Source organism: Oncorhynchus kisutch, linkage group LG18 (assembly GCF_002021735.2).
Source record: "Oncorhynchus kisutch isolate 150728-3 linkage group LG18, Okis_V2, whole genome shotgun sequence".
In the NCBI taxonomy this organism is placed as follows: Eukaryota; Metazoa; Chordata; class Actinopteri; order Salmoniformes; family Salmonidae; genus Oncorhynchus; species Oncorhynchus kisutch.
In genome coordinates, this window is record NC_034191.2 from 56690978 (window position 1) to 56708238 (window position 17261).

A 17261-nucleotide genomic window follows, 5' to 3' on the forward strand; every position below is an offset into this window, starting at 1 on the left:
AGCTTCGATAAGCCAGCCCAGGACCCCCTGGGTAGTGTTTAAGGGTTCACATTACTACTCTACTGGCTCCTCCCAGTCACGTCAGTCTCACTTTTCAACCAAGCTTACTACTAGGGATTGAGACCAACTCCTTACCCGTTTGGTCCTACATTTGAGAGCCATAAAAATGGGGCACCACAGTTAGCAAAATGTATTTCTGAACACTTTTGAGTCCATGTTCTGTTTTCTGATAGAGGTGCCTACAGATGTTGAGGTGATGTAGCAGGAACAGGCAGTCCCCCGATACCTCTAGTGGTGTGTGTGGTACCTCTATCTGACTGATCCTGTTAGAAGTGTGTGGGGGGGGGGGGGGTTGAATCTTTGATCTCTCCCCTGTGGAGAGGCTGCTCTCCTGTAGAGGTGGGAGGCAGGAGGTTGTCAGTGTGACGGCTGTGGTACATGTTCACTCTGATTAAAGAGAAATATGCATCACACAGCGTTATAGAGCTTTCCTTTTTATCTGCTCCTCTCACCATGATGACAGTATGTAGATTGGGGTTGATAGCATTTTAAGTCGTAACACTGACTGAGGTGTTACACAGTAAAGCTGCAATGCTGTTTAAAACATGGGTTGCACTTGATGTGAACGTGGATGTTTTGTATTGCGTATGTGACAGACATTGCGCTCTCTGTGTAATTAATGTTGTCAAGTTTCTCCGCGAGCACCTGAAATCACACCAGAGTTCACCTCTGACCCTTTAACCTCAGGTCATGTTCCCCCAACACAATTAGAGCAGAGGGCCCGCATTCCACAAGGCAGTGATGAAAGCACTACAGGAGGGTATCATGCTTGAGTTTAGAGAGCGAGTAATGACCTTTCTTCATCGGAAGAACCACGAGGTAGTGGAACCAGCTCTGGAGTAAGTCCATTTATGATTTCAAGAACTAATCGATCCATTGCAATGGAAACACAACAGGAACCAGGAATTTCCAAAAGTTCCACCTGGTTCGGCATCCTAGCGGAGAAAGGCTGTATGACAGAACAGGAGAGGGGGAGCGGTACAGAGAGGGGGTGTAAAAGAGAGAGGGAGAGGAAAAAGCAGAGGAGATAAACTCCACGGTTGAATTATCATTCCGATCCATTAAATACGAATCCGCCATGAGGTATGTGATTATTTTGATTGACATCTCATTCATGCACACATCTCTGCTAAACCTCAATTGGAAGCCTCCTGGAAAATGGCTCCAATGGGTGATGGTTTGATGTTGCAAGAAGACATGTTATTCTTAGTCGTTAGATGATTGTGTCTGTCTGTGTGGGAAGTGGGCAAGATAAATTCAAAGAGATGACCAAGGTTACATGTTTGTGGGACCATACCTTTCTCAGATTAATAATACAACCATTCCAACATATGCCCCTCCCCGGCACACACTCATTCAATCATGGGGAGATTGGAAGTTACGGTAGGAAGATGCCCTCTGTCAGACAGATGGGAGGGGGAGGGTACTTCACCGTGAAGGTATTGAGGTAAGGCATATGTAGGTGCTTGATATAACCCCCTGGCAACTCCACTTAACGTGGTCCAGACACAAACACTCCTCCCACCACTAGACCCCTCACGGCAGTCACTCAATTAATCCCATTCCAAGCATCTTTTGACGGATACGCACGCACACACCTTCTCCCACATTCTCTCAGTCTATGATGGGGTTATCTGCTAGAATGGAGCGCCAGTGCGGTGTGTGTGGAGAATAGGGACACAACGAGACGTATGAAGGAAAATAAATAGGGAACAACATGAGCATGGATTCATCCTCCAACTTCATTGTTACGTACAACAGGGTTGGTTTTACAGTTACCTGAGCAGGGAAAACATACTGTCACTGGAAATAAATATGCATTTATTTGTTATCTTGTTAGATACGTCACACAATCCTTGTCATATTCAATCAAGCATATATTTGTTTTATTCCGAGAAAGGTAAGGTTTTTAGGTTCACAAACAGCCACAATCAAACACTTTCAGCCAGTCAACACAGTCACCATTTTGTGAAAGACATATTAGCTATGTGATTACTTTTCACACCATTGATTTGTATGTGCTGCAAGTCTAGCCTCACTAAGGGAGGCGAGTTCTTTCTCATTGTTGCTTCTTCCTGACATGTGTCCCAAGTGGCACCCCATTCCCTACATTCTTTCGAAGAGAGCACTAGGGGCCATGATTAAAAGTAGTGCACTTCAGTATATAGGGAATACAGTGTCATTTGGAATGCACAACTGGTTTGTGTCAGACAAGCAGGGAGACTCAGCATAAGTTGCCGGTTTGATGATGACTAAATCCGATCTAGTTTGTTTCCTCCATTGGAACAAAGCAGAATATTCACTATATATTCTATGCAAATATATATTCTCAATATACTGTATTTATACATGTCTATATATAATCTAATCTATATTTAATATATATATATATATATATATATATATATATATAGAGAGAGAGAATTTGGTAGGGTTTTGAAACATTCAAGGTACATTCACTTAACTTACCCTGTGATTTTTGGTTGTTGTATGAAAAGGTTACACAGTTTAAACCACATCTATGACCCCTTTAACAAATTCACTATCCCAACCAGGAAACAACACTGAACATTCCCCATTTGTAAGAAGCAAACAGAAGAGAAAACAGGCTTTTCTGCTGGGGTTCCAATCACAAATAGGCATAAAACATGCATGCAAGCTTACTTCAGTCTCTATAACATCAGACCTCAGGTGCCCCAATTCCACAGGTTTATACTGAATAATAGCTAGCAGCATTCGTTCAATGCTTTCATAACTTCTTCATAATGTAATAGTAACAAATAGATCTAGTTTTGTCAGTGGTTATCCCATCATTCACCCTTTTCCATTACCACAGAGTACACAAACAGAAATCTAGATAAGACTCACCAGGTGAATCCGGATGAAAGCTATGATCCCTTATTGATGTTAAATCCACTTCAAGCCTCGAGACAAGTGAGACATGGATTGTGTGTTGTGTGCCATTAAGAGGGTGAATGAGCAAGACAAAATATTCAAGTGCCTTTAAACGGGGTATGATAGCAGGTGCCAGGCGCACCGGTTTGAGCATGTGAAGAACTGCAATGCCTCTGGGTTTTTCCACGCTCAGTTTCCCGTGTGTATCAAGAATGGTCCACCACCCAAAGGACATCCAGCCAACTTGACAACTTTGGGAAGCATTGGAGTCCACATGAGCCAGCATCCCTGTGGAACACTTCCGACACCTTGTAGACCATGTCCCAACGAATCAAGGCTGTTCTGAGGGCAAAAGGGGATGCAACTCAATGTTAAGAAGGCGTCCTTAATGTTTGTACACTCAGTGTATATAATAATATATAATCTATTTAAATGTCGATGTTGGTTATGAGCCAGATGTATGGGTCGATCTCGAGACTAGAATTTTTCAGAAGGCCTCAGACGTTTCAGTCAGGTGTTGGTGTACTGAGAAGGTTATCCTCTTTAGGTCAAAATAGCTAGAGAGGATCCTGCTACTGTAACACACAGTTGAATTGGAAAGTTTTGTCCCTAAAGCCACAACCTAGACTTTAGACTTCAGTCAATCATTTACCATAGATGGGATGACTGTTTTCAAGGCCAATAGATTTTAGGTACAATATGCCTGTGTTTCTACCAGTATTATGTTTATTTACATAGTTTTAACAAACAGATATCTATATATACACACACACACAGTCAAGTGTGAACACACCTACTCATTCAAGGGTTTTTCTTTATTTTGACTATTTTCTACATTGTAGAAATAATAGTGAAGACATCAAAACTATTAAATAACACATGGAATCATGTAGTAACCAAAAAAAGTGTTAAACTAACTAATTTGATATTCTTCAAAGTAGCCACTCTTTGCACACTCTTGGCATTCTCTCAACCAGCTTCATGGAGGTAGTCACGTGGAATATCTTTCCTTCTTAATGCGTTTGAGCCAATCAGTTGTGTTGTGACAAGGTAGGGGTGGTATACAGCAGATTGCCCTATTTGGTAAAAGACCAAGTCCATATTATGGCAAGAACACCGCAAATAAGCCAAGAGCAATGACAGTTCATCAAGACATGAAGGCCAGACAATTTGGAAAATTTCAAGAACTTTGAAAGTTTCTTCAAGTGTAGGTGAACGGATGATCTCCGAATGTGTGGTTCCCACCGTGAAGCATGGAGGATGTGGTGTGGGGGTGCTTTGCTGGTGACACTGTCTGTGATTTTTTTAGAATTCAATGCACACTTAACCAAACCAACATGGCCACTACAGCGATACACCATCCCATCTGGTTTGGGCTTAGTGTGACTATAATCTGTTTTTCAACAGGACAATGACCCAACAGACCTTCAGGCTGTGTAAAGGCTATTTTACCAAGGAGAGTGATGGAGTGCTGCGTCAGATGACCTGGCCTCCACAATCACCCGACTTCAACCAAATTGAGATGGTTTGGGATGAGTTGGACTGCAGAGTGAAGGAAAAGCAGCCAACAAGTGCTCAGCATATGTGGGAACTCCTTCAAGAAGGTTGGAAAAGCATTCCTCATGAAGCTGGTTGTGAGAACGCCAAGAATGCAAAGCTGTCATCAAGGCAAAGGGTAGCTACTTTAAAGAATCTAAAATATATTTTGATTTGTTTAACACTTTTTTGGTTACTACATTATTCCATGTGTTATTTCATAGTTTTGATGTATTCACTATTATTCTACAATGTGGAAAATAGTCAAAATAAAGAAAAACCCTTGAATGAGTAGGTGTGTCTAAACGTTTTACTGGTACTGTATATACTGTACATATTCAATACAAAACAACCCAATCCTATTAAAACATAGAAAAAAATCTACACAAAACACAGTGCAGTCCACAAAATACCAAAATAATCATTTGTAATGTATCAAGTGGATTCTCTAACAAACTAAACTGTGCGATAACTGACCTCTGTATGGACTAATACCCTTTCACCATACTGAGGTGAGCTGAACATGCCTGGTTAGTGGTTACCCAGCCACCATAGTAGCTGGAAATGTACTGCATGGTTGGCGTCGGCTGGATAGTGTGCATAGGGACTAACTGGGTGTGTTTGAGAGCTGCACACAGCGCATGATCGGCTCAGACAGACACAAATAGTGGGTACGTTCGAGGTTATATCTATTGTAGTCAGCCCGCCCCGATTATAAGATCTCACAATGCCTGGAGAAGTGTTTTTTTGACATCTCAGAAACCACGTTGATATGATATATCAATCTTTTAAAATGCACTGTTCTGGCAAATTGCTTCCTTAGAGGCTAGAAGGAATAAGTAAAGTCAATATTCTGAGATGTGCAGCGTGACTGCAACAGAGACGACCTAGAACGTGTCCAGTGCCATGTTAACATGTGCTGTGGTCGGGCGAGTCTATCTCCCTTTCCCCCGAGTAGGAGCCGAGGGCCTCCCAGAGTACCTGGGTCTCCTCACAGTGGTGGTGGCCTCTCCAGTGCTCCATCACCTCCTCTTTACTGTCCAGGACCTGGCTGCACAGCAAACAGTTAAACACCAATCCCTGCCTCAGGACCCCTCTCTCTCCCCGGGCTGAGGGGCCGGTCGGCTCCCCCTCTCCATCATCCTCCGGTCCCCCCTGGTGGTGGGAGAGGATATGACGCTTCAGCTTGGAGAAGGAGAAGAACTCTTCATCACAGCTCCCACACCGGACTAGGTTCCTCTTCTCATTGAGCTGGCGCCAGTAGTGGGCGGCGTGTTTCACCAGCTCATCCTCTGCCTCCCGGCCCCCCCGCAGTGACCTTCCCACCCCCCCAGCCCCGTCCCGCAGGCGCACCTGGACCTCCTCCCCATGCACATAGAGCAGGTGTAGCTTCATGTCGGCGAAGGTGGGGGTGATGGCCTGACAACGGCTACACTTGATCTGGAGCTCCACTGGGTCCTCGCGCTCCTCCTGGCCCTGCTCGTCCCCCAGGTCTGAAGACATGGCCCTGGAGACACGAACAACATGGAGACATATGATGGGAGGAAGAACTGGTGTTTTATGAAAAGTGAAGGGCCAGAATGTTCTATTTTGATGTGCTGAGAAGGTCACAATATTCTAAGACAGGTATTCCAAAACTGGGGTACTTCTCTTTTCAAACAGTCCATTTATATTTTCCAATTGGGCTATACATTTGGGTGAGTTTTTTTTCCTCACCCGAGTAGCCGTTGGCTCGATAATGATAAATGGTTTTAAAAAAGTAAGGCCCGCGTCCATAGAGACACATACCAGCTCTACTGGTAGTACTGCTACTACCAGCAGTACTACTCCTGCACCTGTCGAAGACACAAGTTGTTCTGCTTCCATGACCACATCCAATGTTAGCATCAGTAATTCTACATTTGTTGTTAGCCCAGCCAGCATGGGCACTGACAGTTGTGAATCTGATGCAGCTGAAGAGCTACTGCCCCTTACCCGGGAAAGCACCGAACAACAGAACGGGACGTTGGACCATCAAAGAGGTGAAAATATGATGAGAACTACATTGATTTGGGGTTCACTTATATTGGGAGTATTGCCTTTCCTCAGCCACAGTGTGTTATATGTGCAAAAGTACGATCTCACAACTCGATGAAACTGTCACTCTTGCGCAGGCATTTAGAAACAAAACATGACCGTTTGAAAAATAAGCCATGGGAGACTTTGGAGCGAGAATTAAGACGACTTTTGAGTAGTAAGACATGTATAAAAACAACAGATCGCATTAATAAGAAGGGGCTAGCTACCGAGTGGCTAGGACAGACAAGCCCCATACTATTGTGGAGGACTTAAATTCTTCCTGCTGCCGCGGAAATGGGTGGGACAATGCTGGGGGAAAAGGCCCAAACAACTATACAGATAATGCCTTCATCAAACAACACTTTCACGATGCATCAGTGACATGGCAGGAGATGTTTTGAAACAATTACTGCTTCGCATAAAAGCCAGTGAATTCTATGCGTTACAGTTGGATGAGTCAACAGACGGCCTGGCACAGCTCCTGGTTTATATCCGTTACGTTCATGGGGGGAGGGGGTTCAATTAAGGAAGACATCCTCTTCAGGAAACCAGGACAACAGGAGAGGATATTTTGAACGTACTGGACAGCTTTGTGACATCATAAGGACTTTGGTGGTCAAGATGTGTTGGTATATATACTGATCACGCAAAAACCATGACAGGGAAAGATAGTGGAGTGGTAACGCGCGTGCAAGTAGTTGCTCCCGACGCTACTTGGGTACACTGCAGCATCCACCGAGAGGCTCTTGCTGCCAAAGGAATGACTGACAGTTTGAAAGACATTTTGGACACGACAGTGAACATGGTTAACTTTGTTAAAGCAAGGCCCCTGAACTCTCGTGTATTTTCTGCACCATGCAATATGGGCAGCAACCATGTAACGCTTTTACAACATACAGAAGTGTGCTGGTTATCAAGAGGCAAAGTATTGACAAAGTATTTTTTTTTGTGAGAGACGAGCTTAAAGTTTCTTTACGGACTATAATTGTCACTTGTCTGACTGCTTGCATGATGACGAGTTTCTCACACGACTGACCGATTTGGGTGATGATTTTTCTCGTCTGAATGATCTGAATCTAGGATTACAGGGACTCTCCGCAACTATATTCAATATGCGGTACAAAACTGAGGTTATGATTAATAAGACACGGGTCTTTCCATCATTGTATGATTTTGTGTGCAAATGAAGAAGCTTACGGACAATGTCAAATGTGATATAGCGAAACACCTGAGTGAGTTTGGTGCACAATTACGCAGGTACTTTCCTGAAATGGATAACACAAGTAACTGGATTTGTTATCCCTTTCATGCCCTGCCTCCAGTCCACTTACCGATATCTGAACAAGAGAGCCTCATCGAAATTGCAACAAGCGGTTCTGTGAAAATGTAAATTAAATCAGAATCCACAGCCAGATTTATGGATTGGGCTGCGCTCAGAGTATCCTGCCTTGGCAAATCATGCTGTTAAGACACTGATACCCTTTGCAACCACATACCTACAGTTGAAGTCGGAAGTTTACATACACCTTAGCCAAATGCATTTAAACTCAGTTTCTCACAATTCCTGACATTTAATCCAAGTAAAAATTCCCTGTCTTAGACCAATTAGGGGATCACCACTTTATTTTAAGAATGTGAAATGTCAGAATAATAGTAGAGAATGATTTATTTCAGCTTTTATTTCTTTCATCATATTCCCAGTGGGTCAGAAGTTTACATACACTCAATTAGTATTTGGTAGCATTGCCTTTAAATTGTTTAACTTGGGTCAAACATTTCAGGGAGCCTTCCACAACCTTCCCACAATAAGTTGAGTGAATTTTGGCCCATTCCTACTGACACAGCTGGTGTAACCGAGTGAGGTTTGTAGGCCTCCTTGACAGCACACGCCTTTTCAGTTCTGCCCACAAATTTTCTACATGATTGATGAGGTCAAAGCTTTGTGATGGCCACTCCAATACCTACACTTTGTTGTCCTTTAGCTATTTTGTCACAACTTTGAAAGTAACTTGGGGTCATTGCCCATTTGGAAGACCCAGTTGCAACAAAAGCTTTAACTTCCTGACTGATGTTTTGAGATGTTGCTTCAATATATCCACATAATTGTCCTACCTCATGATGCCAACTATTTTGTGAAGTGCACGAGTCCCTCCTACAGCAAAACACCCCCACAACATGATGCTGCCACCCCCGTGCTTCACGGTTGGGATGGTGTTCTTCGGCTTGCAAGTTCCCCCCTTTTTCCTCCAAACATAATGATGGTCATTATGGCCAAACAGTTATATTTTTGTTTCATCAGACCAGAGGATATTTCTCCAAAAAGTATGATCTATGTGCAGTTGCAAACCGTAGTCTGGCTTTTTTATGGCGGTTTTGGAGCAGTGGCTTCTTCCTTGCGGAGCGGCCTTTCAGGTTATGCCGATATAGGACTTGTTATACTGTGGATATAGATACTTTTGTACCCGTTTCCTCCAGCATCTTCACAAGGTCCTTTGCTGTTTTTCTGGGATTGATTAGCACTTTTCGCACCAAAGTACGTTCATCTCTAGGAATCAGAATACGTCTCTTTCCTGAGCAGTATGATGGCTGTGTGGTCCCATGGTGTTTATACTTGCGTACTATTGTTTGTACAGATGAACGTGGTACCTTGAGGCGTTTGGAAATTGCTCCCAAGGAAGAACCAGACTTGGGGTCTGAGGTCTTGGCTGATTTCTTTAGATTTTCCCATGATGTCAAGCAAAGAGGCACACAGTTTGAAGGTAGGCCTTGAAATACATCCACAGGTACACATCCAATTGACTCAAATTATGTCAATTATCTCATTGCTTTAGATCAGAAGCTCCTAAAGAAAACTTTTCCAAGATGTTTAAAGGCACAGTCAACTTAGTGTATGTAAACTTCTGACCCACTGGAATTGTGATACAGTGAATTATAAGTGAAATAATCTGTCTGTAAACAATTGTTGGAAAAATTACTTGTGTCATGCACAAAGTAGATGTCCTAACCAACTTGCCAAAACTATAGTTTGCTAACAAGAAGTCTGTGGAGTGGTTGAAAAACGAGTTTTAATGACTTCAACCTAAGTGTATATGTAAACTTCCGACTTCAACTGTACGTGAGAGTGGATTCTTGGCCCTCACTAGCATGAAAACAAAATACAGGCACAGACTGTGTGTGGAAAATAATTTAAGACTGAGACTCTCTCCAATACAACCCAACACTGCAGAGTTATGTGCATCTTTTCAAGCACACCTGTCTCATTAACCTGTGGTGAGTTATTCACAATTTTCAATGAACAAATATAGTTTTATATGTAAGATGGCTAAATAAAAAGCAAAATTATTGATTATTATTATATTATTATTTGTGCCCTGGTCCTATAAGAGCTCTTTGTCACTTCCCACGAGCCGGGTTGTGACAAAAAAAATCTATCTTAAGTTATAAATGTAATAAATGTTTCGTACAGTGTGTGTGTGGCAGGCTTACAACGACAGCAAAAAACAACATTTGAGAGTGCGCTGACCCTGGTGCTAGAGGGGGTACCCAGCTGGAGGTTGAATGTTTGAAGAGACTATAAAAAGTTTGGGAACCACTGTTCTAAGACATTCAATGGTCACAGTGACCAAACGTCAAGACTCAAGAGTCCTATTGATGAGATAAATATACCAGTATTGTTAAGATATTCTGCTGATTATTCCCTATCGGAATTTGGCCTCCAAGTACCCTCTAAGGCCAGAGGTCACCACAAAGCAGGTCTTAGTAACTGAGATCTGGGCCCTTGAGCCACAAAATAAAAAATGGGCCATGGGTGTCCTTAAGCAATTAAGACATTTCAAATGTATAGTCTATTCAACCTCTAGGTCTCAGCCTTGATTGAATGTTTTGACTCAGGACAGGGAAGGATGAGACAACCAACAGATAAGGAGTATTTAGGTTTGCTCTCCCCGCTGGAGGGGGTGAGATTTTCTGCAAACCTCTTAGAGGAACACGTCTGTCTACATCTGTTCTATTACATTGTTCACCTTATTTTTTGCATCTAGCATTTCTCGACACGTTGACTGGTTTTCAATTCCTAACAGTATGTAGGTACTGCTAATAATGCTGAATATTTAGGTACCCACCCCTCCACAGGCACGTCGTCTTCATGCTGGCTGACGGACGGCTCCACGGTCAGGATAACCTTATGCACCTCCCTCAAATGGCCGAAGTACACACCCACGTAGCCAAACGCCTTCTCACAGAAGTCACAGCGAAGCGTCCGCCGCGGTCTCCCGTCAGAGTGATGCAGCTTCATGTGGGTGCTGAGGGAGCCAGAGTGAGCATAGGCCTTACGACACACAGGACACAGGTAAGGCCTGCTGTTGGTGTGGCTGTTCATATGGCTCTGAAGGTGGTGTTTGAACTGGAAGCAGCGGCTGCAGGTAGGGCAGCGGTGGAGGGGCTGGCTACTGCCCAGGTAGACCCTATGAGAAGGGCCCCCTTTCAGGTATAGCGGGGTAGAGGCTGGCTGGGGCTGGGGAGGACCGGGCTCCAGGGCCTCGGCAGAGAGCTGATGCCCCACGAGGAGCTCTGAATCCAGGCTGTCAGAGGAGGTGAGGGAGGGCAGGCTGACCAGCTGGGGTACAGTCTCCATCAGCAGCATGTGGTGAGGCTTGGGTCTGATGCTGCGGTACTTCTTAGAGATGTCCACCTCCCTCTGCTGTTTAGACAGCGGGGAGGAGATGACGGCTGAGACAGAAGGCTTCTCTGGCACCCTCCTCCGAAAGAATGACAAGGACCTCTTCTTCCTCGCCTCAAAGGCCAGAATGTCCTCCATTGTCTTCCTCTTCCCCCCCCTCTTCTTGCCTGATGGTTTCTGGATCTGTAGCGTTCCCAGCAGCGACAGGGCGCCTGTGGTCTTGGCCTGAGGCTGGCTCTGCAGCAGGGAGTTTGGCATGTGGTTCTGACATAGGGCCTCAGCAGTCTCCGGGGTCTTGGACTGGGGATCAGAGGGATAAGGGGAGAGGTCGGGCTGGCTAGGGAAAGCCTTCTTGGGGGACATGGCATTGAGGTTGAGTTTGGAGGCGGGTATGAGGGTGCTTTTCATCATGGAGTAGGGCAGGATGGGCAGCTTGCCCTTGGGTGGGGAGGGGATGATCTGGACAGCTTTGCTGAAGATGGCTGGAGAGAGGACAGTGATGCTGCTACTAGCTGGCTGTGGATGGGGCTGTTGGGCTACAGGCTTGGGTTGGCACGGCCTGATAGCAACCTTACCGCTGCTCTCATCCTGTGATGGTTCGACCGGGGAACTTTTAGTAATGCCACCAGATGGGTAGTGGAGGTTCTGCAGCATGCTGGTCACAGGGCCGGGAGTGTGGGCAGGAGTGGACCGGTGGTCGGGGGTGGTGTCCACCACTGCTATTCGCTCCAGCGGAGAGCCAGTGTAGAGCATGGCGTTGTCTGGGAGCAGGGCTGTGAGGACGGAGAGCTCAGAGGAGGCTGAGTCGTCGATCAGTATGACCTGTTCTGATGGCTCCTCCTTGGGCTCAGCCAATGACAACTTCTTCTTTATGGCTGCTATTGACCGATGGTCCCGGGTTGTCAATGCAACCTTGGTGGGTGTCCTCACCCCCCTGGCGCTGCCACCGGCGGTGGGTGTGGCTGATTTGACCTTCTCCGGGGTGTTCTTGGTCCTCATTGGCTGGTACCTGGGGATGGGCAGCTTCAGGTTCTTCTGGATTGGCTGTTGCTGCTGCTGTTGTTGCTGCGGCGACTGAGGGGTTACGGAGGGCGGCAGGGCCACCAGAGAGAAGGTACCCTCCTGCCCTGCCACCTGCATCAGGGCATAGTTCTGGGCCGGGACCAGGATAGACTTGGGGCTGACGGCTGTGGAGGCTGCCTCCGGGAGGGCAGAGGGGTGCTGGCAGGACAGGATGGCGGCTGGGGAGGGAACCACCGCTGCTGGGGCCTTGGGGGCGATGCTTCTGAACTGGAGGCTCTTCATCATCTGGCCTGGCATGGAGGTCTAGACCTAGACCTGTCTCCGTCTGTCAATACAACAACAACAGTCAAGTTAGCGAAGTATTCCCCAACGTAGCATTTTTGGTCACAGTCCCCAATTATTATGTTCTCAACAGGAGGGTTGACCTTAGTGTTGTTAATGGGGTCGTTACACAGCGGTTCATAGTCTAGATGAGACACAGGCTGCAATCCCAAATGGCACTCTATTCCCTATATGGCCCACTACTTTTGACCAGGTTCCATAGGGCTCTGGTCAAAAGTAGTGCACTATTTAGGGAATAGGGTGCCATTGGGATAAATCCTGAGTTGAGAAACAGACAGAGGTAGGCAGACGTTGTCAGTAACACAAACATGTCTAAGGCTTCCACAATAACTAGTATCATGTGGTTCCACCTGCACACTGAACCCCCCCCCCCCACACACACACACACACACACAATCTACCCCCAGGAACAGATGGAGTGCCCCCTTTGATTTGGGCCCAGCGTGCAGCCTGGTTACCATTGTGGCTCGGCGGGGTGCACCCTGTACCTCCCACCACCCTCCCTGTAGCCCCCCGTACTTCCTGGACGGATCAGTCAGTAGAGTGTGAAAGCTGCCCTAGGGCAAGATCGGCAGGAGCTTTACCACCACATTAAGAGGGGTTACTCTCTCTCTCTGTGTGTGTGTGTGTGTGTGTGTGTGTGTGTGTGTGTGTGTGTGTGTGTGTGTGTGTGTGTGTGTGTGAGATATTCACTCCTCATTCTCTCCTGACCAGCATTAGTAAGGCCCTGGCTGTGGGGCTAAAACAGCCTCACTGACAAAGCCCCCCCATTCTCAGACCCTAATGTCCCATACTGAGTAATGATATTTCACAGTACAACACCAGGGATTATGATTTTAAAGTAGGCTTGTAATTCTGGACATCGAAGATAAAAATCCCAAGAAAGGGTTGAACAAACTAAGTGGTGTCCAGGTAAATGGTTAATACTATTTAATAAAAGGTGAATGAACTTTAATCTGGAGGTTTTTGACATCTGTACTGTAGTACCATTTCAGTATAACAAATATCCACATACCTGCTTAAAAATAATTACAGCGGAATGTTTCGACGGGATGTGATTGTAAACTAATGATTTTGACAGGAGTTGAATTTTCACCCCAAAATGTATCCAACTTTCAATACCAGCCATACCGTGGGTTAATGTGTCCAAGTTCTGTGCAAGATACCAGCCAAAGAAACATTTCACAGTATCATTTCACCCACGTAACCTACACCCAACCATTCTATCGACTTTCAAAGGACATGGGCTGAACCAAAGGTTGCTTTCATTTCAAAAGAGGGAAACAAGAAAAAGAGTCAAAGGCACATTGTTCAACACCTGGAAGTATTTCTGAGTGAGAGCAGAATATGTATACAGTGTCCACACAGCATCTTAACTCCATGCAACTGAAAATATTCCCCCTCTGTTTGGATAGTCGATTCCAATTCAACTGTGAGTTTGGCTGTTTGGCCAGGCGTTCAGTAGAGTAGTGAGGTGGGATATCAAGGATGCTCCCAGGACATGAAGGGGGTTCAAATGGTGTGTGTGTGTGTGTGTGTGTTCGTGTGAGAGTGATTTTGACAGTGGCAGGCTAACCTTCCTCCCATCAACTCTGAGTTTACAGTTGAATCCCAAGAGAAAGGGAGGGAATAAAAGGGAGGGAGTTTATAAAGGGGGGCACGATATAGACTCACCCCTTCACTCTCCCCCATTCCCTCTCCCTCAGTTTGGCACAAAGCAAAGATGTCTGTTGACACCAAGCCTACCCCCCACAGAAAGGAGAGTGGGGCCTCACACCTTCCCTCCCGAAAACTCCTTATAGAACTATGAAAGCTATGCTGCCGAGACGAAGCCGAGCAACCAACCACAGGCAGCGTGTGGGCCTGCTGTCTGCTTGAATCAGACTGATGACTTCTCACAGGAAAGATTGTTCTCACTCAGTCTTGCGAACCAAAGACAACGACGAGATGGAATGGAGAATGAGGGAGAATAAAAATGAGTAGATACTAACTGTTCAGTGTTCTGAGTTGATCAGAATTGATAGCAGTGTTACACCACTTCAGCTGCTGTATTCTAACTGAGGAGTAGCTGCAGCTACGCTCCTAGAGTGCGTGCCAAATGACACCCTATGTAGTGCACTACTTTTGACTAGGGTCCATAACACTGAGGTTCAAAAGAACTGACGACTGCGTCCAAGATGTCCGACCGTTGTTTTCAACGTAATCTACTTGCGTTTGCATATGCCGATTTTCATGCACGTCTATATCCGGGTTGCATCCGGTTTACACGGCCCGACTTCACTTGCGCACTGGCACTCAGTGCTCACAGGCAGCAGCGACGACATCGTCACGCCATCCCAGAACATGGTAGACATTGGAGGAATTTAAAATGTTATCTTCGGCTGTGAGGGATGGGGGATTTTTTTTTCTTCTCCGCGACAATTCTTTGAATAATTCAATGGATGTTTTGTGCACTAAGATGATGACTAAAGTGTCTTATTAGGAATTTTCTAATTTGACTTCTCTATGTGGCAGTCTATGGAAATTGTCTTTCTGGACCGGACGTCAGTTAAACTGCAGTACCGAAGCAAGACTTTAGAAATGGTCAAAACCGTGCCTCTAGACCAGAACCCTGGGCCATGGGACTCTGGTCAAAAGTAGTGCACTATATAAGGAATAGGGTGCCATTTGAGACGCAGCCCTAGTCTCCAGAGGATGTGTGTGCTGCTTTAAGAAAACCAATCAGATGACCTTCCAGACCAGGCCCAGGGCTGCCACAAGAAGTACACTGGTGGTACAGACAGACAGGAGGACTGGAGTGGTGTTGATGAAGACTATAGCCTCAGGCTAGCTACATCCTGTTGTCCAGTCAGTGTGTGTTTAAACCACAAATTCATGAACTGCCTCCTTCCATCTCTCCTCTCTACCTTCCATCTCTCCTCTCTACCTTCCATCTCTCCTCTCTACCTTCCATCTCTCCTCTCTACCTTCCATCTCTCCTCTCTACCTTCCATCTCTCCTCTCTACCTTCCATCTCTCCTCTCTACCTTCCATCTCTCCTCTCTACCTTCCATCTCTCCTCTCTACCTTCCATGTCTTGCTTTGCACCCTGTTCCTCGCCCCCCCCTCAAAATAACTACCTCATTTCTTCTCCTCTTCTGCCTTTCTTCAGGCCCCTCTCTCTCTCTCGTATAGGGATTCTCCTCAGTGTGCATCCCTTTCTGCAGAATGAGGATGCCAAAAAACCCTCCCCCCTCCATCCCTCCTCCCCCCATTAGCCACATGTCGACCTGCCCTGGGGGGAGGGGCCTCACTGTTAAGGCCCCCAGTGTCAATCACATTATTGCTACGCAGATGATGAGAAAGAAAGAGAGAGCAAGCAAGAAAGAAATTGAAAAATGTAGAGAAAAACAGAGGGAGAGAGAGAGAAAGATAGTGAATAGGCAGTAAATCCCTGAAACAAATCGTCCACTCTCTCAGTTCATGGTAGGGGGTATTAGTGGTGGTGTAGTGGTGAATTGGGGGTAGTGTATTGTGAATCAGGGGGTGGTGTAGTGGTGAATCAGGGGGTAGTGTACTGTGAATTAGGGGGTGGTGATATAGTAGTGCATTAGGTGGGTCTCCCCTGCACACCTGCGTCGGATGATAATGACATGAGCACAGCATTGAGAAGCAGCAGACAAACACGGGGTCAGCCCAGAGGCAAGCTGGTGGGGTTAACTGGAGCGAGAAAGCAGGAGGAGTTATACCAACATGAATCCCACCCCACAGATTTCTGACTGCTCCTCCCAACATGGGCTCATATGACAGCTTCGTTGTTGTTGTTTCTGCGGTTGTCATTCCTTTGGAGGGCATTTTGATTACGTGAGCACACATACAAGGATGAGAACAATGTTCATACAGGGCAGGTTAGCAACATGAGTATGAGCAGTGACTCTTGACATAAAACACATTTGCCAGCAATCCATTTATTTGTATCTGATAATGTGTTTATACTGTATGAATTAACCTCAATATACTACGTTTGTATTTAACAAGCTTTCTACATCAGCATCATATTCCTCGTCTTTCCCCGTAGAGACATCGCTACCCAAGTCTCAAGGGGAACATGAGGTCACAAACGGAGACACTTAATCTAGTGCAAGGCTTCAAAATCTACCAGGGTTCAGGGGTCAGGGATGGGCTGAGGACAGATGGACAGGGCTTCCCTGGCAGTAGACGAATATATAGAGAGTGAGAGAGACAGACAGATAAACAGAAAGCGAGACGGAAATACCAGGAAACCGTGGCTATGTCGCTTGGGCCAGACCTTCCCAGGGTTACCCAGATAAGTAGGTAAGGCCGAGAGGTGAAAGGTCAGGCCTGGTGTTTACGTTAACAGCTAGGTCGCCAGGGTTACGGTAGGGCCATGGCAGTGCTCTAGTCGGACCGGTTCACTTGACGTATCCATCCGCGTGGAATGGAATGTGCTGAGGAGGCCGGATGGATCAGATGGATGGTGGATGGATAAGGCCCAGCGGTCAATGGGTCATGTAAGCATGGTTGTGCTGCAGACAGATAGACAGAGGCTGAATCCCCAATGAGCTCCAAATGAGCCTTGGTCAAAATGATTGCAATATATAGGGAATAGGTTGTCGTTTGAGACACAACCAGACAGCAGCCAGTCGCCCAAACAATACAAAGACCGGCC

At 45.9% G+C, this 17261-nt stretch overlaps 1 protein-coding gene across 9 annotated transcripts in view; it reads right to left on the reverse strand.

Annotated features, from left to right (window-relative positions):
- Nucleotides 1-1860: 1860 nt before the first annotated feature.
- LOC109908735 (zinc finger protein 438) overlaps nucleotides 1861-17261 on the reverse strand; it is a 94628-nt gene continuing 79227 nt past the window's right edge. For 4 of the 9 annotated variants that reach the window (XM_020507396.2, XM_031796343.1, XM_031796345.1 and 1 more), the window contains 3 exons: nucleotides 10671-12575; nucleotides 5473-5998; nucleotides 1861-3297 (listed from right to left, as the gene is read on the reverse strand). In XM_020507396.2, the coding sequence (XP_020362985.2) occupies nucleotides 3145-3297; nucleotides 5473-5998; nucleotides 10671-12547 (2556 nt within the window). In that variant the 5' untranslated portion in view covers nucleotides 12548-12575 and the 3' untranslated portion in view covers nucleotides 1861-3144. Of the gene's footprint in view, nucleotides 5999-10670; nucleotides 12576-16847; nucleotides 17119-17261 lie in introns of all 9 variants that reach the window. The other 5 variants (XM_020507395.2, XM_031796346.1, XM_031796344.1 and 2 more) reach the window with 4 other exon arrangements.